At 47.4% G+C, this 17,317-nt stretch overlaps 1 protein-coding gene across 1 annotated transcript in view; it reads left to right on the forward strand.

Moving 5' to 3' along the window:
- Window positions 1–16,815, forward strand: part of LOC135896140 (uncharacterized) — a 32,976-nt gene extending 16,161 nt beyond the window's left edge. Inside the window, exon 2 of the mRNA XM_065424499.1 lies at window positions 13,596–16,815. Coding sequence (XP_065280571.1) covers window positions 13,621–14,463 — 843 coding nt within the window. The 5' untranslated portion in view covers window positions 13,596–13,620 and the 3' untranslated portion in view covers window positions 14,464–16,815. The remainder of the gene's footprint in view (window positions 1–13,595) is intronic.
- The last annotated feature ends 502 nt before the right edge of the window (window positions 16,816–17,317 follow it).

A 17,317-nucleotide genomic window follows, 5' to 3' on the forward strand; every position in this document is an offset into this window, starting at 1 on the left:
TGAAAAAACAAGACATGAACCAAAACCAGTCCGCTGTATTCACTTACACTGAATATATTTGCGCAAGAACTATGCAGTGTTACATCCGAAGTCACACGCAGTACATTTAGAAATTCAGAAAAAAAAATAACTTTGGCAGTTTCGCCGGAGAGTCGAGGTATTAACAGTGATATCAAGGTATAGCGTTACGCTTCAACTCATCGGATGGTGTCGAGGCCAATCACTGCAGTTCTGCGGAAGCCCGCAAGGCGGAGGAAGGTTCTTTCTTCTTTCTTTTCTGTAATAATTCCATACGCAACTGCGACATGTTGGTTCGAGGCAGCCCGCAATGCAACTCTTGTTGAGCAGAAGGAACAGAGCCCCGGCAGCTTCCAGGCGTCTCGCAACGCTGACGCAATGAGCGCGGCTAATGGCGCTGCAAGCGTCGCACGTCGAGGGTTCACGAGATGAGACCGACTGGGAACAAGCCGGCGTAAGTCAGAGCCCAGTGAAATACTAGATAGCGTTAGCTCGACGTTTACTGCCCATATCAGATCATACACACATTAGCTCAGCAGGAACGCTAGTGTGCCTATACCAATACAGTGCGCGTGCGTACAACGCTCGTGCAAATATAGCGGGAGGCAGAAGTCTGCCCTTGCTGCACCATCGAGGTGTTTGCGCGTAGGGTTGACTGTGCGTTCACTTCACTCCGTCATGGTTGCAGCCAACGCACTCTGCCGTCTCTGGAGGCCCTCCACGCGCGAGCCGCGAATGCGCCGTCACCGGAACAGCACTACAACGACGGCGGCAACGCCGACGACGTGAATGTGCTTCGAGCGTCCACATATAACTGCTGTCGCAATAAAAGCAAAAGCATCACTTGTTGAGACGCTTGTTGAAGCGCTTGTTCAGAACAAGTCGGTTCTGCTATAGCCAGGTTATGGAACAAAGGGCAAATTTTTATGCATTTTTCTGGCGCGTGAATATATACCGCTTCATTTCTCTTCACTGCCGCCTCCTATGACGCCTGCGCGTGAAACCTAGTTGCCTTCCTGCCACATGGGAACAAGAGTGCGCGCCAAAGAAAGTATTGTGACGACCCCTCGTCAGAAGACAGCTTTGTAGAGCTTTGCTCGGAAGCAGAAAGTGATGTGTTCACCGAGGACTCGGACGATGACGATTATGTAAATGGCGCAGAGGTTTTCGTCGGTGCCCGTGAGTGCTTCCCCCACCTACTGACTGCACCTTTGGAGCTGCGGAAAAGTAACCGCTATTCATGTACATGTGTTTTGAAACGTTTAGATTATTTTCTTCTCGTATTCTTTTTCTTTTTTTTTCTTGGTGAATCGATCCCCGCATGGGCACTGTTCCAACGTCAGTGCTGCGCAGAGACGCCTTCTTGGAACTTTTATTTCACGCAATTTGGGAAATAAAACAACCTTGCTGCATGAATTTAAAAAATGGCACCGTGTTGTTAAAAAAAAACTGTAATCTGAGCGAAAAACAATTTTGGTAACTTTGATAGAATTTTCGTCCTTTTTCGCGGTGCGGAAAGGCTTAGCAGTGCGGCATACAGCTCAGTAGTTAGCGAACAGATGGGCGCGACGAGAAACGGGCAGGGGTATATGTCACTGGTCTATATACGTTAGGAACAAGAGGGGGTCAAAAGGGAGACACTCGAAACTACGATGGGAGATAATTAAGTCAATGGTTATAAGAGTATACAGGGAATGGTTTGCTAAGATTTCGTTATCGAGGGGTAAAAATGCTTGGATTTAAGTTCAACTAAGAAGCCGTTAATATTGAACGCTTGTGAGATACCGTGTAGAAAGAGTTTGCCTTTTCAAAAAGACAGCCTCAGTGCGGATGGTTATTCGCGATTTTGCCAATACTTTTTTTTAATTGTTTGTTTATTTTTATTGTGACGCACGAGCCTCGTTCGCACCGTCGCTGGCCCCTCCGCCGCCATGATGTCACGGTATCGACGCGTATGCGCGGCTCACGCGTGGAGCGTTATGCCTTCAAAGACGCGAGAGACGGACAGTGCGTTTGGCCGCAAAACGAGGAAGCCAAGTGAACGCGTGCACCGCTCAATCGACTCTGCAGCTGAGTCGAATGGCAGCATCCGCTGCTGGTGCGAGCGTTGTGCGCACAAATAGCCCTATTACGGGCGAGCTCCAACACTCGAAAAGCTGGCGCTGCCGTCGGCGTGACGTGGTGTGAGGGATCACGTGGACACAGCGGCCGCGTCGGCTTCTTCGGAAGCGCCGAAGCAAGCTGAAAACGAAAGTTTCAAGACCCACCTGCGCTGCGGTTCTGATTAAGTGGGGAGGTTTTGCCGCTTCGGGTGTCTGCATCACAACACTTGAAAGCACTACAATAGGTAGTGGCTGCCTTTGAAGGCGTCCAACATGGTTGGCTACTGTTCGGTGCCGCAGTGCCGGACGTACGCAATTGAGCCCTGTGTCAGCCTTATTCACACGTACCCTCGGGACAAAGAGCCGCGTGAAGCTTGGATCACGAAATTTAGGACCGGCAAGCAGCCACCGGCTACAACTCGGGTGTGCAGCAAGCACTTCCGCGAGGAAGATTTCTGCTACTGCGTCGGGGCTGCGATGTTCGGTGAGTATAGCAGAAAGCGCGCGCTGCCCGTCTATAATGTCATGAAGCTCTGGTCTCATGCTAGATACTGGCCAGTTCACTGGAATGGAAAGGAAATTGTAAAAAGCACATTAAAAAAAAGCAAGTCGTATGCTCATGCATGTGTTGGCACGAAACAATGAAATTACTTGATTAAGAAAAAGAAAGTTGCGGGAAATTGCTCGATGAGAAGACCGATAAAGATACAGTGCAATGCAACTTGAGAAATAATGATATTGAAATGTCCAAGAATTTAGAAGGAAAAAAAAGATTGAATCGTCCTGACGGCATATCAAAAGTCGCCTTAGGCGTCGAAGTCCCTAGTTTCGTTATATATAACGAAATTATTTTCAAACAGCTCTGATTGCGTCCACGCAGCAATGGTGACTTGTGTACGGTAAAATGCTCATATGCTGGGCTGCCTAAAGCTCACAGCACGGTGCGAAAACGCGCTCGCAGCGAATCCAAAACATTGTGCGCGCGGAGATGCATGCAGACGCGCAGTCGGTCGCTGCGAACCCGTGCGATCGCTGCATTGAGGTTTCATTCTGTTATGCTCCATTTCATTACACAGAAAGCTAGCCCACTATAAGAACATATTTCACATAGTTTGCTCTCAGCGATTGCCTACCTTTCATGCAAGAAACCGGTTCGGAGGACTCCATCGCGGCGACCGCGCGCAGTGGCTGCTCACATATACGTATTCGGTAAAGAGACAGCGTCTGTAAACCATTCTGTGCTTTTTGCTTGCCCCTGATCATTATTTTAACAGTAAAGAACTTCTGTCGTTTCGAGAGTGCCTACAGAAATATCCTGGAGGGCTCCGCGGCGTCGTGTTTTTACTGAGCGCCGACAGCCAAACCTATGAGGAGCGCGCCGCGTTATCCCTCATACTACGCAAGCGAGGTACTTCCAACAGACGGCGACTCCGTAAGTCCTCGCCGCCAACACTGCTGAGCAGCTGTGTGCATACACTACACAGCGGTGCATACGTAGAGTGACATCCGTGCAGGACGGGCAGTGCTGTGCAAACGCAGACGGTTTCCCGCCTGTCCCATCTCTTGCACCACCGAGATGCGACGCCATGTATTGGCGGCGCTCCTCCTCCTCACGCCAGCGCACTATGCGAGACGCCTCATGGATGCCAGGGCCTTCTGGCCGGTTCTCTCGCGTGTTGTGCTACGCCAACATGTCGCTTCCGCGCTGCAGAACGCCGTCTGAAGGGCGTCCGCCGCAACGATAAACCTTGCCACTGCTTTCAGCTTCGCCCTTCGGCTGAAGCTGCCCAACTTTTTTTTTTTACCTCATCTCCTTTCTGTCTTGCTCGACTTTTTTCTCTCTTCGCTCTTTCTCACCTTCTTCTTGCTGTGCGGTCAGTAGAACATCTTTCCTTTATTCTACTCACAAATAAACAATAATTTAATTGTGCTAATGTGAAAGGTATAATCTAGGTTGCAACGTACGGCATCTCAGATTAATAGTGCTAGTGCCGTTTCACAGAAGGACTTTACAAAACACATTTGAAAGGATAGTGCAAAGACAGAGTACAGAACGTTTATATTGAACAGATGCGTAGAAGGCGCATTTCAGAATTTTAGTCTAGGTGCTCGCTAATAATACAGGAAGAGCGTTTAATGTCGAAATTTAGCACTCGGTTCACAGTAGTGAACAACGTTTCCAAATTTCCAGTCAGAATTTAGGTGCGTGAACAAGTATTTTTCCCAGTTGTTTTTTTAAATAATTTTGAAGCCTATAGGATGAATTTTGCTTGAACATGCTGGCTATGAGAGTTTCATATAATCTAATATATATAAAACAAATATAAGGGCCGTATCAGAGCACGCCACAAAATTGACGGTGACCGTAGGCGTGTCGAATTTATGGGTGAATGCGCATGATACGGTTTGCGCGCAAAGGTCAGCAAATGCGTCACCATGCGTATTAATTAATTTAATACAGCGTGCTTCCTATGGCTTTATTGCATGCCAAAAATTATTGGACTATTTGCTAACATTTCTGTCATGTTATGGCGTAGAAGTGAATGCATGCAGGTGCGCACAATGTGGTGACTTGCTTAAACGCAAAACTAATTCCGATAGTGCAAACTGAACATGGAGACATGTCAACATCGACCACGATTTCATCAAACTATCGGGATTCCTTTTGTTAGTGCGTTTTTAGGTGTATGAACGATTTCTTTAATCGCTTTATAGAAGCAAGAGACTTAGGCTTGCCTGGCCATGATGGAATAGCGCAGCCTCTCACTCATACATTGTCAGATGAATAAATTTATTTTTAATGCGATAGCGTTAAGGGCCCCGGGTCGCAGAAAATCCGGCGTCGGTATCCCGCGTCCGGCGTACCGCGTCGACCGTCTTTTCTGCAAGTATCATATCGAAGCACGCATACCCAACCAGTCTTTTATCACCTAAATTACCCACACGTTGTCTTTTATTCTTACAAAGTTATTCCTCGGAATTTTGAGAATGACAGCCCACAAACAAATGTCATGTAAACAAAAACATCGACAGAGCATACGTTTTATGTTAGATCTCGGACTGAAATATTAAAAGGGCGAAACAGTAACAGGAGATAGGCCCACGCAAGAGGCCGCGTTTCTACTAGAAGGCTCGCCTTCGTGTGTAGCGTTCGCCGCCAGTGTTTCCCGGTAAACATTACGGGTACATAAGCAGCAGTTGCCGGGAAGCGTGAAAAGCAGTCAGGGACTTTTGAATGCTATCGTGTTCCACTTTAAAGGCGAAGCTTAAGAGGAAGCTTTAGCTCGGGTGCTCCTATCTAAATACATGTAAAAGAAGAATTCGTTTTTCTCGGCAACCACCGCACCAAATTTGACGAGGTTTCTTGAATCTAAAGACAAGTTTAAGATCTAGTGACTGTTGGTTTCAAATTTTTGATTTACGTCGTCAATTTTTTTATTAAAAATTGGCGAAAGTCGGAAATTTTCAGAAAACGAAACTACCAATTTACAACTCTCTAACTCAGCAAGGAAAAATGATGTCACGATTTTGTGAATTGCATCTAATACTACATCTAAAGCGGACAAAATTGATATGTTACACATGAATCTAAAAAAATTCTGTAATATGAAAATACAGCTTTTGCAGAAACCTTGTACACAACGTAACAAATTCACGTAAGATATAAATTTACATATCGAATTTGTCCGATTTCAAAGATCTAACGGATGCTGTTTACAGAACCACGATATCTGTTTTTGAAGCAGAGATATTAATTTATAAACTTCGTGCGTGTACTTTTTTTTCGAACTTTCGAATTTTTGAAAATCTTTTTCACAAAATTCAGGCCGTAAATCGTTATTCCACTTCCAACAGTCACTAGAAAGTAACTTTCAAATGCAACAAATTTCTTTCAAGTAGGCCCAGAGATGCTCCCTGAAAAGCGTTTTTGCGTTTTACATGTATTTGAATAGGCCGCATCGGAGTTGGGCCCGAGCTAAAGCTTCCTCTTAAGCGTCCTCCAACTTTTTAGATATGAATCTGCGTCTCAAACCCGTTATTTTTTTCACTCGTGCACTTAAACGCGTGTTGGCTTTCTACAGGGTTCAGTTCAAGGATACAATCATTAGCTGTTCTTCGCCTGAGGTTTATCCCCTCAAAATCCTGCGTCACCAAGCTACTTTTAACGACCAGGGTCCGAATTCGCAAAGTTTCTCATTCGTAAGTGCTCTTTGTCATTGGTTGGCCGCCTTCGCTAGTAATATGTCCAGCATCAGGATTGGCTGGACATCTTTCTCACGAGCACTTATAGCGTTAAGAGCTTCATGTGAACACGCGCCCAGATGTCTAGGCTTCTCGCAATGGGCCATATGAGACTACGGCCAACCCGTGTATCAAAAGTTCTGGGACCCTTGCAGTCTATCGACTGCAAGGGTTCCAGAAAACTGAAAGAATGCAGATATTATACTAATCCACAAAAAAGGAGACGTTAAACAATTGAAAAATTATGGGACCATTAGCTTGCTCCCAGTATTATATAAAATATTTACCAAAATAATCTCCAATAGAATAAGGGCAACACTGGATTTTGTCAACCAAGGGAACAGGCTGGCTTCAGGAAGAGATACCTTACAATGGATCACATCTATGTCATCAATCAGGTTATCGCGAAATCTGCAGAGTACAATAGGCCTCTCTATGTGGATTATATAGATTACGAAAAGGCATTTGATTCAGTAGAGATACCAGCAATCGTAGAGGCACTACGTAATCAAGGAGTACAGAACGCTTACGTAAAAAGCTTGGAAAATATTGCTACATGCGTGTGGTATTTGTTTGTTTGAACGAGGCGCGTAGGCGCCATAACTCCAGAAAAGAGGAGGAAGAAAGAACTGGGCTCGCGCTGTAAATCTAACCGGTCAGCGCTGCAACCGTTGTTGTAAATATAATCTGTGAATAGTTTCTCGTCTTACTGACTCATCCTTCGCGTAAGAATATCTACAGATGATCTACAGCTACCTTAATTCTACACAATCAGGGAGATACATATAGAGAAAGGGGTCAGACAGAGAGACACAATTTCTCCAAAGCTATTCACTGCGTGCTTAGAAGAATTCAAGCTATTAAACTGGGAAGGCTTAGCAGTAAAGATCGACGGCAAATATCTCAGCAACCTTCGGTTTGCCGATGACATTGTCCTATTCAACAACAATGCAGACGAGTTACAAAAAATGATTGGAGACCTTAACAGAGAGAGTGTAAGAGTGGGCTTGAATATTAATATGCAGAAGATGAAGATAATGATAAATAGCCGGGCAAAGAAACAACAGATCAGGATCGCCAGTCGGCCACTAGAGACTGTGAAGGAGTACGTTTACTTAGGTCAATTAATCACAGGGAACCCTGATCATGAGAAGGAAATTCATAGAAGAATAAAGATGGGTTGGATCGCATACAGCAGACATTGTCAGCTCCTGAGTGGAAGGTTACGATTATAATTGAAAAGGAAGGTGTAGAATCGGTGCATATTGCCGGTGCTGACACATGGGGCAGAGACTTGAGAGCAAGTTAGGGACCGCGCAAAGAGCGATCGAACGAAGATTGCTAGGCATAACGTTAAGAGAGAAAGAGAGCGGTTTGGATCAGAGAGCGAACGGGTATAGACGATATTCTAATTGACAACAAGAGGAAAAAATGAAGCTGGGCAGGTCATGTAATGCGCCGGTTAGATGACCGTTGGACCATTAGGGTTACAGAATGGGTACCAAGAGAAGGGAAACGCAATCGAGGACGACAAAACACTAGGTGGAGCGATGAAATTAGGAAATTCGCGCGCGCTAGTTGGAATCCGTTGGCGCAGGACAGGGGTAATTGGAGATCGCAGGGAGAGGCCTTCGTCCTGCAGTGGACGTAAAACAGGCTGCTGCTGCTGCTGCTGATGATGATGATGATGATAGTGGTGGTAAAGGTGGTGCCCCCCCCCCCCCCGAAAAAAAATCCTGGGTTCGTGCCTGGTGTGATGTCATCGGAGTACAGGGCATCCCATGTCTGGTATGGAATCGAGCTGTCGGGCGAAGTGAGCCATACAAATGTTGAAAAATAGTGGAGATAATATGGCTCCTTGAGGCGTTCCTCTATTGGGCATGGTGAAAACATGCGATTTGGTTTCTCCTATGCTTATCGTGGCTGTCCTATCAGTGAGAGAAGAACGGGTATAGTTATATGTCCGTTCCCCACAATTGATGTTGTTGAGTTCCCGCAGGATGAGCTCGTGACACATAGTGTCGAAAGCGTTCTTCAGATCGAGAGCAGCCATGATGTGTTCCGCACCCGAGAAACCTCGTCCCGCAGGCGGAGGAAAACGTCCTGCGTTGAGAAATTCGGGTGGGAAGCCATACATGTGGGTCAGGAAAAAGCCTCGATGCTCTAGATAGTCTAGTAGTAGGGTTTGAATTATTTCTTCGAAAAGCTTACCGAGGCAGGATGACCGGACGGAGGTACTGCAAAGTGGGTATTTTGCCTGGTTTGGGAATCAGTACGATTGAGGCCTCTTTCCATTCTGGTGGAAGGGTCCCAGGTTCTCATACGCGCTCGTTAAAATAGTGGACCGGTTGATCCAGGCACTCGTCACTAACGTTTCGTAGCATGACGTATTCAATGTATCGGCGATACATTGAATACTATCACAGCTACTGGAATAAGCAATACAGAAATGATGGATATGGTGAATCTGTATGCACTGCACCAGCTGGTCCTCTCGCCAACGCGGGGAAACAATATTCTGGACCTGCTGCTAACGAATCGACCTGATCTTGTGGATTCAACACTCGTGATTCCTGGTATAAGTGACCACCAGGCTGTCGTGTCGACGATGTCACTAGCCTATGTTAAAAATACAACCCATGTTAACAGAAGAGTGTACAATTATAAAAAAGCAGATATAGATTGCATTAATCAAGCGTTAGACGCCTATTTTATTGTATTTGAAACAGAAGCCGACTGTAGGAATGTGGAACAGTTGTGGCGGTTATTGAAGCAAAAGATACTGGAACTACGTGAGCGGTTTGTCCCATCTTGGGTACTGACTACGCGAAGAAGCAAAAACAAACCTTGGTTTACGAAAAGGTTGCCCCAACTTGCACAAAAAAGGCGGAAAATTTATCGCGCCTTTTGCAGAACACCATCAAGAGAAACGGAGGAAAAACTGAAGGAAATAACTCGAGAGGTTAAAGAAGCAACACGCACTGCTAAAGACAGTTATTCGAAAACTATTCAATCACGATTAAAAGATAAACCAAAAGAATTTTGGAGACACGTAAAAAAGAACGGAAAGGACGTAGTAAATATTCCCCCTCTCGTGTCCGGTGATGTCACAGTTCACGACGACACTGACAAAGCAGAATGCTTCAACGCCTACTTCTGTTCCGTTTTCACTCCTGCAACAATGCCTTCTGCGGACGAGCTTACGCTGCATGAAACAAGTGACATGAATGATGTTGTAATCAATATGCGCGGCATCGAATCGTTGCTTCAGGGGCTCGACACTTCTAAAGCCTGTGGTGCCGATGACTTACCAAACTTCCTGTTCAAATCATGCGCTGAACCGCTTTCTAAGTACTTGAAATTAATTTTTGACAAGTCGCTGCTCGAAGCCTCGCTGCCTGATGACTGGAAAACAGGTATTGTGGTCCCTGTTCATAAGTCTGGCCCTAGAAGCGACGTTTCAAACTATCGTCCAATATCATTGACATCCATCGCATGTAAAATACTAGAGCATATTCTATTCACGAGCATTGTAGCTCATTTGAATACTAATTCTGTGATTACGTCCTCCCAACACGGATTTCGTAAGGGGTTTTCTTGTATTACACAGTTGTTAGAATTCACAAATGATATTGCTTCTGCTTTGGATAAAAGGCTTTCAGTTGAGTGTATCTTCCTCGATTTCAGAAAGGCTTTTGACACGGTACCCCATTCATTGCTCATAGAAAAAATGCATAAATATAAAATTCACCCGTTGTCGCATGGGTTAAAGAATATCTTACCCTGCGCCGGCAGGTCGTGGTCGTAAACGGGGTTCAGTCGCGCCCGCAAGCAGTTACATCCGGTGTACCCCAGGGCTCCGTCCTGGGGCCTTTACTTTTTATATTGTATATAAATGATATTGGCGAAGGCCTTACTTCGCAGCTAAGGCTTTTTGCAGATGACTGCTTGTTATATAGGGTGACTAACAACATGGATGATGCCAGTCTGATTCAGGAAGACCTCAATCTAATTAGTGAATGGTGCACTAAGTGGCGCATGCAGATAAACCTAACCAAAACAGTCAACATGACATTTACTCGAAAGAAGAACCCTATAAATTTCTCTTACACCTTGAATAACAATTTAATAGCTAAAGTAACACAGTTTAAATACCTAGGTGTTTGGTACACCCCAGAATTATCATGGCAGAAGCAGGTTAACTATGTAACCGCTAAGGCAGGGAAAATGTTAGGTTTCCTTCGTAGGAACTCCAGAGCATTCAGCACGTCTACACGAGAGCTGCTGTACAAGACGTACGTAAGGTCCGTCCTTGAGTACGGCTGTGTAGTTTGGGACCCTCCGACGGCACGTGACATTAATAAACTTGAGAGGGTACAGAATTTAGGTGTGCGGTACGTGTCAGGTCGATACAAAGTTAATTTCAGCGTTACGAGTGCTAAGGAAGAGTTTAAATGGGATACCTTGGAGGTACGACGCAGAAGGCTGCGACTGAAACTTTTCCATGCCATATTCTACGGTACAATTGGTATAGAAAGGGACAAATACATAATGCCACCTCATTACCGATCACAACGCGTGGATCATGCGCTAAAGGTACGGGAAGTTCCATGCAAGACAGCACTGTATAAGAAGACATTTTTTCCAAGAACTATACAGGAATGGAATACGTTACCTGCCAGTGTCGTCAACGTCGTGTCAAATGATGTATTTTTTGCCCTGTTGAAGTGACTCAACTAGCCTATTTCTTTTTACCTTTAGATTGAATTTGCCCATGTATAAGTTACCGTGTTTTGAAAATTCTGTAAGTTCTGTTGAACTTTTGTTGTTTTTTCTCACGTCGGGTAAAAAAAAAAATTTTGTGAAAGTTTATACCTGTTCTGTTAAACCTTTCCCCCCACTGTAATGCCCTTTGGCGCCTGTGGGTACTGAATAAATAAATAAATAAATAAATAAATAAATAAATAAATAAATAAATAAATAAATAAATAAATAAATAACGCGATCGGGTCCCAGTGCGGTGTTACGTTTGGCAGTTTGCGCCGCAGCAAAAAAAGTTCTGCCCTATATAGTGATCGGCGCGTCCAGCTCTGCACCTGCCGTGTTCTCGTATCCGAGGGTCTACATGCAGTGGCAGATCGCTCGGGAAGGACATCCTTCTTCTTCTCTCACCACCCTCTCCACCTGTGGCAGCTGCGGAAGAGGGCTTCGCGGCGGCGGGAGAGGAAGATGGCAGTGGCTTTATTCCAAGCCGGCGCTCACGCCACGGCAGACGACACACATGTGACGAATCGGCGTATAAGCATATAGCAACCTATACTAGCGCTGCAGAGGTTCTGGTTAATGGCTCTGTTCTCTACGAAATTATACAATGAAACAACTAACGCTACCTGAATATCCTCACTGCAGCAAACCTAGGTTTTCAAGCGCATCATTCATTTAAAAAGCGAATATATCTTTCCAGAAGCGTTCGGCTACAAGCTTGCATTGACAATCTTCGTCCCTGGTTCCTTCACAACTTTTTTTCGTCACCTTGTGATATTTAGCTGTTAGCAGCGATGACTTACGGAGTCGCTATCTGTCGGAAGAGCCTCGCTTTGCGCATAAGAGTGATAACGCGACGCACTCGTCATACGTTTGACTATCGGCGTTCAATAAAAATATCACGCAGGAACCCTACTGGACTTTTCTGTAAGGACTCTCGAAACGACAATTCTTTACTGTCAAAGAAATAATTTTGGGCAAACATAAAGCACAGAATGGCTTACAGACGCTATTTCTTTGCCGAATACGTACAGTGAACGCCCACTGCGCGCGGTCACCGTAATGGAGTCCCCCGAGCCAGTTTCTTGCGTGAAAGTTGGGCAATCGCTGAGAGCAAACTATGTAAAATATGTTCTTGTAGTGCGCTGTCTGTATAACGAAATGGAGCATAACAAAATGAAGCCTCAATGCAGCGATCACACGCGTTCGCAGCGACCGACTGCGCGTCTGCATGCGTGCCATGCACAATGTTTCGCTTTCGCTGCGAGCGCGTTTTCGCACCGTTCCGTGAGCTTTAGTCGGAAGCATATATGAGCATTTGACAGTACACAAGCAACCATTGTTGCGTGAACGCTATCAGAGCTGTTCAAAAATAATTGTAATATAACTAGGGACTTCAACGCCTACGGCGACTTGTGACATATGCCGCTGAGACGATTCAATCTTTTTTTTCTCGCCTCTTCTATATTCTTGGACGTTTCAATGTCATTATTTCTTACATCGTGCTGTATGTTTATCGGTCTTCTCAGCGAGGGATTTCCCACTGCTTCTGTTTCTTAGTCCAGTATACATTCACTGCTTGGTGCTAACACATGCACACATGAGCATATGATTTTCATTTTTTTAGCGTGCTTCTTACCGTTCCCTTTCTATTCCAGTGAACTTGCCAGTGTCCATAGCATCAACAAGTTCATTGATCAAAACTTCATGACATTATAGACGGGCAGCGCGCGCTTTCTGCTACTCACCGAACATCGCAGCCCCGACGCAGTAGCAAAAATCTTCCTCGCGGAAGCGCTTGCTGCACACCTGAGTTGTAGCTGATGGCTGCTTGCCGGTCCTAAATTCCGCGATCCAAGCTTCACGCGGCTCCTTGTCCCGAGGGCACGTGTGAATAAGGCTGACACCAGGCTCCGTTGCGTACGTCCGGCACTGCGGCACCGAACAGTAGCCAACCATGTCGGACGCCTTCAAAGGCAGCCACTGCCTATTGCTTTCAAGTGTTGTCAAGTATAGACACCCGAAGCGGCAAAAACTCCCCACTTAATCAGAACCGCAGCGCAGGCGGGACTTTTAAAATCTCGTTTTCAGCTTGCTTCGGCGCTTCCAAAGCAGCCGACGCGGCCGCTGTGTCTACGTGATCCCTCATAACACGTCACGGCTACGGAAGCGCCAGCTTGTCCAGTGGTGGAGCTTGCCCCCAATATGCATAGGCTAGCACAGGAGAGGAAGCAGTTACTGGAGCTTGGGTTTGGTCGTCTACGCCCAATTTATTGTTTGAAACTCTCGCGTTCAACAAGAAATTGAAAATGCAAACAGAAAATGGTGGACGACCGCCTTTATATAGGACGTTATGAAAGTTTAGGTTCGTGCGCTTTATCTTTGCGTCGAAGATGGGTCGATTCGGTCGGCGCTTTGCGAGATGCCGCCCGAAAGCGCCACTTGTGAAGTACTCCTCCTCCTGCGCAGGCGGAAGCAATGACGCCTTAAAGCCATGGACTTGAGGTTCCCCGCCGTGGGTGCCTCGTCGCCCCTGGGCGCACCACCGGCGGGCCTGCTCCGCTCGCTGGAGCGGCGGCCGGGTCCCAGTGCGCTGCACGGCGGTCCCCCTCCGGGCCCGGCTGAGCCGGCGGCACCCGACGAGTCCGAGGACCGGCGCAGCTCGCCGCAAATCGCGGCCAGCGGCTTCTGCTTCCTGGCGGCGCTCTGTTGCTCGGCGGGCGGCTTCTGGGCGTCGGCGGCCGCCACGCGCCTCCTGGGCGTCGTCTTCCTGGTGGTGGGCGCCGCCGCCGTCCTCGCCGCCATCCTGTTCGTGCCGGCCGGCCGCGACGGCAAGCTGCCCGTGCATCGGCGCGCGCTGCCGCTTCTGCTGGCACTGGTGCTGTGGGCCGTGGCCGCCTGGATCATATTCCTGGTGGCGCAGAGCAGCGTTCACGGCAAGGGCGTGCTGGCCGCCGTGGCCGCCTTCCTGCTGCTCTTCTCGCTCGTGCTGCTGCGCGTCGTGTGCCGCCGCTGCCGGCACGGCCGGCGGCCGCTCAAGGACGCCGAGGACGCGGTGCAGCTCGAGGACTTCCACCATGTGAACACGCAGGTGCGAGACACGCTGCGCTTCGGCCAGTTGCGCGCTGATCCGGCCTTCGGTCCAGCAGCCGCCGAAAGCCGACCCCCCGTGGTGCCCACGGCGCCGCCGGAGACGCCGCCGCAGGCGTCGGCCAGTTTCTCCACGTTCGTGCGCGAGCCGCCCTCGGCGCCCGCGGAGCCGCCGCCCTACGACGGCTTCCCGCCGGACGGCAGCCGCTGCCGGACCCCGCCGCCGCCCTACTCCACGCTTGTCTAGGGCGCCGCCAATAAGGGCACGGACCTGCGTGCGCCCAGCGTGTGTTGTGCGTGCACTGACTGGTGCAGGGCCCGGGCGGGCAGGGCGGCGGGAGGGCCGCCGCCCACCCCCGCTAGCGTGGAATGCCCGAGGCGTAACCGACCCAGGTCGGCACAGCAGGCTTCGGCCGTTCTACAAATGCACACTGTACGCGTGCTTTTAAACAGGCTTCACGACAAGTTGTATGAGAGAGAAGAAAGTCTTTTGCTCTGTACCTGCCGAGTGAACGCCGTCGCCATGACAGGAGCTTTCTGCAGCGAGGCTCGTCGCACCACACGCGAACCGTCTAGAAACGTTAAACTGAATGTCGATCCTCACAATAGCCTGAAGTAACATCCAAAGACATCTTTCTTATGCTGCAAACGAAATGTATTGCAGAATGCAGAAAGTCAGTTATGCTAATATTTCTTCGACCCAGGCGCCACAGAAAGACGCGAGCACAGGATGATACTACGAGCACAAGCGCCGACTCAAAATTCAAATTCATTCGAAATGGACGGAACAATATATGCCCAAACGTGGTTCAACAAACAAGTGAAAAGTAGCCATTGAAATCCAAGATTTCTTTTTGGCGCAAAACTGACACATGATTATCTTTTATTATGTATGTGCCGTGCCTATATAATTTCCCGAATTGTCTGATTACGATGCCTGGTGACATGACCCTGGCTGAACTCAGGTGTACAGTCGCACTCCGGGCAATTCTGTGGCGTCATGTCGAAGAAATGGACCCGTACCAACTCGCCCAACCGACAGTTATAGTAATATTTGATTGACTTGCAACGGTAATACATACATTAGAATACATGTCAACAAGGTTTCTATAGAAGGCAGATAACGAACGAGCAAGCTTCACGAGGAGATACACTTCAAATAAAGCACAGGGGCTGGCGTCGACTACTGCCCCCTAAATTAGGAGACAACAGCTCAATACATCGTTAATCATTGATGAGGCAAGAGTGATATTTTTTCTAGTCTCGTTGTTCTCTTGTTTTACTATTTACTACTTTTAATTACTACATCCCTTGTCATAGTGCAGTGTTCTTAGGTTTTTTTTGTGTACTTTCCTTTCAGTGCGGATGTGATCTCATAAAAAAGTAGCACTTCGAATCGCGCCCAGGCCTACATTGGCCATCTCCTCCATCTCAGTCTTCCTTCATCCTTTCCTTTTTTCTTGTCCATTCCCTTCATTGCCGCATGTTGTCCTCGTCACCAATTGTCAACCCTTCCTTCCTGCGCATATTGCTTCTCCACAGATATAGTTAGCATGCAACAAAACACTCTTTCCAGGAAAGTTGGGAATTTAATGTAGAGTTGGTCAACTGACTCTTCAGAATCTGCACTCCGTCGCACAACCATGCAGTCTAGCGAGAGCTATCATGCATGCTGAGGCACTGATGAATGCGCAACAGGATTAAGTTCTGTGTTTGACAATCCAGCCACCTGCAGAACTGCGAGCATCTGCAGGTTCAAAGAAGGCGAGAAATGACCGCAAGATTCCACAATACACGGCGCGCTTGTCCCACGCTCCTCGAGTTGTGCGTCGTTGCCAAGTGAAAAGGTGGCGCTGGCCAAGGCCGGCGCCGATTTACATGCTGCAAGCGCCCGCTTGCTTCTCAAAAAAGCACGACACGACCGTAGTTTCGTAACCCTGCACGGCCATAGTGAGACCGAGTGTGTGTGTTCCGCCACAAGAGGCGGACGCGTAGTGTGTGCCGACGGAATAGAAGAAGTAAAAAATAAGTGCGTCGAGTGAGGAGACAGGAGGAGGACCGGACGCGGTTCAGGCACTTAAGTGATCGCGTACCTGAATAAACATTTCACAGTGTTTGCAAAGGGAATTCCTGAAATAGTCTGGCTCAGATCTCCGTAGCTGAGAGCGTATAGCTGTGTATATTGCCCACGCCTACTTCCATCATCGCATCGCTTTCTCCTTTCAGTCACATCGACCGCTTCCCCAATTCCCCGCCTTTCACAAACTAGCAACACTTCCCACGAACCCCCACCATTTGGCGTCCTTATTTCAGTTTATTTCCCTTACCTTTCATACGTTTCCCTTTACGTACACTAGATGCCTAGCATGAGTGGGCATGCTATGAGCGATGCGCACTGTGGGAATTGTCCCCTCCCTCTTTCACCTCCTCCACACACACACACACAATTCCTGTCTTCTGTTCTTTTCCGTTCGCTTATGGCCGCGACTTGTAGGGTGCTGTCGTCATTCCGAGCATCTCAATGCGCACCCCTGAAGTTTTCGTACACTCCAAAAATGCAGACATTCCTCTACAGTGTATAAAAAAATCAATAATAAGAAATAATGGTTTTCTGAACTGGTGTTACGATACATTTCTCTTACCTGCTACTATTCGTCGTCCACGCGCCAGTGCAGCACGTGGTCAGACCTCAGATGATCATGATTTACGTGTGCGTACATACATACATACATACATACATACATACATACATACATACATACATACATACATACATACATACATACATACATACATACATACATACATACATACATACCCCATTTAAAAGATTAAAACTGTCACCCCGTCAACGGCAGCTCACTTGCACGCCTCGTGTAATCACTAAGCGTCAGTGCTCGACCCACAGCAGTGTATAACGATTTTAAAGAATCTGTCGGTCAGGCAGAGCTTTTCTGTCCAAACTCTCCACCATTAATAGCGCGATCAAAAACAACGACAACGACGACGAACTGTTTTATTGTATTTCATGAACAAGGAATCTGTACAGCGGAACATCTGTGTGGGGCACCGTTGAGGCATACCGTTTGTTTCGGAGTGTG

The sequence above is a fragment of the Dermacentor albipictus genome, chromosome 1, assembly GCF_038994185.2.
Source record: "Dermacentor albipictus isolate Rhodes 1998 colony chromosome 1, USDA_Dalb.pri_finalv2, whole genome shotgun sequence".
Taxonomy (NCBI): Eukaryota; Metazoa; Arthropoda; class Arachnida; order Ixodida; family Ixodidae; genus Dermacentor; species Dermacentor albipictus.